Genomic DNA, 3,121 nt, shown 5'->3' with positions numbered 1-3,121 from the left:
TGTAGAATGTGACATGCTTGCACAGTCAAAAACACTTGGTGTTGGAAATTATTCTTAACAGGTGGATCCCATGCAGCATTGAATAAATATTTATCATATCAAAATTGTGTTTGCTTCATATTAGATTCAAGATGATTATAATAATAGTAATAAAATATGTATATATGTATATATATGTTTCTGATATAATTAATCAAGATAATATTAAATATTTAGCTGCAGAGTGTCTCCTTCAATAATTCACGTCTCATGGATGATATCAATCAAGATAATATTAAATATTTAGCTGCAGGGTGTCTCCTTCAATAATTCACTTCTCATAGATGATAACGTCTATAAATATTAAGATCTACGTTAGCCTCTTCAACCATTCACGCAAAATTTTCATTTAAAAAAAATTAAAAAATAAATAAATAAATAAAAAGAGAATTTAGCTTCACCCTCATAAGTCTACACCAAGATGAAAACTTTCTTTCTGCTGATGATCATCTTCACCTTCTCATCATTGCTTCTGGTAAGAAATATTATGTTCTCAACTCATTAAATTCCAGATCGTCTAATCAAGTACAATAATCCTTTCCTTATTAATTACGTTAATGCATTTTTTGCTTATATATTTATACTCAATAACAATGAATTATGAAGAATTATGACTTCCTCATTAAATCACTGCTTGCGATGATATTAAAGTCACGATGTATATTTTGTATAATAATGGCTAGCTACATTTGTAGAAATCCAGTAGTATGCTCCTCAAATTTAGATTAGAATTATATTATAATCCTAAAAATAAAAAATAAAAATAAAGAAATTATTAAATGCTTTTGATCTCAGTGAGAGAAAATGAATTACTTCTAACTTTTTTTATTTGTATCATCTTCTTCTTCTTCTTCTTCTTCTTCTTCTTCTTCTTCTTCTTCTTTTTCTTTTGGACATACAGTTTTCAAATACCATTACTGCAAGGAAAGACCCAGGAGAATATTGGACAGTTATCATGGAGAACCAACCAATTCCAAAGGCCATTCAAGGTCTACTTGGTAATATAGCAAATTCAAGAAATGGTGGTCAATTTGCTAAAGAATTTTCTGCTGAAACATCATCAAATTTGTGGACTTATCAAGGTAACAAAAATGTTGAACCAAATGAGGAGGAAAGTAGCTTCGATACAAACGGGGAATATCTAATTAGTAAAGATTTTGTTGTTGAACCATCATCAAATCTGTGGGTTTATGATGGGAACCAAAATGTTGAAGCAAACAAGGATATCAAGTTCAGGGAAAACCTTGTTAAAGATTTTTCTGTTGACATGTCTTCAAATTTATCGGTTTATCATGGTAACAAAAATTTTGAAACCAAGCAAGGAAATTAAGAATTTCATAGAGAATTTTAATGGAGACCTCTTTAGTGACTCTTAATTAAATAAAAGGAGGCCTGAAACTAAGCGATAAGCTAAGGTGTAATAGTAGTGCTTTAAATACCCAATTAGTTTATGAACCCGTTTATCAAGTGTAAAACATGATATTATTCTTATTCAATGTGGAATAGAACTTGAATAAAATTACTTGTTTGTTGGTTTTGTTATTTTTTAAAATTTATTATTATTATTTTTGGGCACTCTTTAATATTAATTAAGTCAACGTAACCAATCAAAGAAACAATATACTGAAGACACCAGGAATTGTAAAGATGGGAGCCGAGATTTAAATAACTAGAGTGTTCATTAGTTCAAAATGGACCTGTTTTGGCATAACGTACGGTTTGGTAATCTTCAATCAAATTCAAACTGATTTAACATTAAATCCAATCCGATCCTATTTTACATATTAGGCGGTTGAAAATTTAACTTTTGGCCTTTTTTACTTGTGTAAAATATTCTATTGTTTAACGGAAAATAAACTTGTTTTGACTAAATGAAAATTAATATATATTACATAAAAACAAAAACTGCAGTAATTTGCTAATTATTTTTTAAATATATTTTTTGAATTATTTATATTTTAATCAATTTGATTTGGATCAGTGTCATAGGTTTTTGTCTCTTAAATCCAATCTAAATAGCACTGATTATTTGGTTTTGGATTTGTTAAACCAATGCAATCCAATTAATATAAAACAACTTATCCAAACAAATTAGATTAGCCTAGATTGATTGATTTAGTAGGTTAATCATCTTTTTTAAAAATAAAACCAAAAATTTTACTATTATAATAAATATATAATAACTGAAACAAGTTACGAGACTTAAAATTTGTAGGATATACGTTTGGTTTATGAAATAAATATAGGAATATAATACTTATTCTATAAATTTATTTTTTCTATATTTGGTAAATTTTTAAATTTGGCAATAGCTATTCCAAAGTAATATATATGCTTTCATTTGAAGGAATAGTAATTCCTTTTTAAAATCTCAAATTTCTATTCCTATATTTTAATTTGGATAAATTTTGAAATATCCTTATCATATTTAGATTTACATTGATTATCTCATATTAAAATGTATATAAATAAATATAAAATTTAACTTTTAATTAATTTTTATCAAATTTGAACATGTTTTGGAAAAAAAAATATTTGTAAAAGCTAAATTTTGAATTTAAATCAATATTTTTACCAAACGTATAAATAGTAATTATTATTCATTTTCCTATTTTCTGTTCTCATAAATAGTTATTTTTATTTTTAAATGAATAATTATTAAAGTAAGAGAATTGGACAAACTCACAATAGTTCAGATGAATGAACCAAAACTGAGGTATTTATTATAGTAAGAAAGCCAAAATTGGACAAATTTATTAAAGTAAGAGAAGTTCATAATGCAAGGATGAAAAGGAACAAAATCCAAAAGACAAACAAAACCACCCAAAGCAATAATCTATAATAATTAATTATAGATTCAAATCTAATGATGACATATGAAAATTTTTTTTACTAATTATCTTATTTTTATATATAATATATATATATAATATCATAAATAATAATTAAATAATAATATTTAAGTTTTGATGATATCATATATACATATACATTTACATACAAAACTTTAAATTATATTATATGTATTACTTGTTATAAAAAAAAATAAATTAAAATAATCTAAAACAGTAAATTAAGAATA

At 25.0% G+C, this 3,121-nt stretch overlaps 1 protein-coding gene across 1 annotated transcript; it reads left to right on the top strand.

The window, feature by feature from the left end:
- The first annotated feature begins 366 nt into the window (after positions 1-366).
- On the top strand, positions 367-1,581 carry LOC132803328 (organ-specific protein P4-like). Its single transcript, XM_060816026.1, has 2 exons — positions 367-514; positions 941-1,581. The coding sequence occupies exons 1-2, from the start codon at positions 461-463 to the stop codon at positions 1,367-1,369; spliced, it is 483 nt and encodes a 160-aa protein (XP_060672009.1). The 5' UTR covers positions 367-460; the 3' UTR covers positions 1,370-1,581.
- Positions 1,582-3,121: the final 1,540 nt, after the last annotated feature.

This window comes from Ziziphus jujuba, chromosome 3, assembly GCF_031755915.1.
Source record: "Ziziphus jujuba cultivar Dongzao chromosome 3, ASM3175591v1".
In the NCBI taxonomy this organism is placed as follows: Eukaryota; Viridiplantae; Streptophyta; class Magnoliopsida; order Rosales; family Rhamnaceae; genus Ziziphus; species Ziziphus jujuba.
Note: the sequence above shows the minus strand (reverse complement) of the source record. Positions and strands in the feature narration are given on the sequence as shown.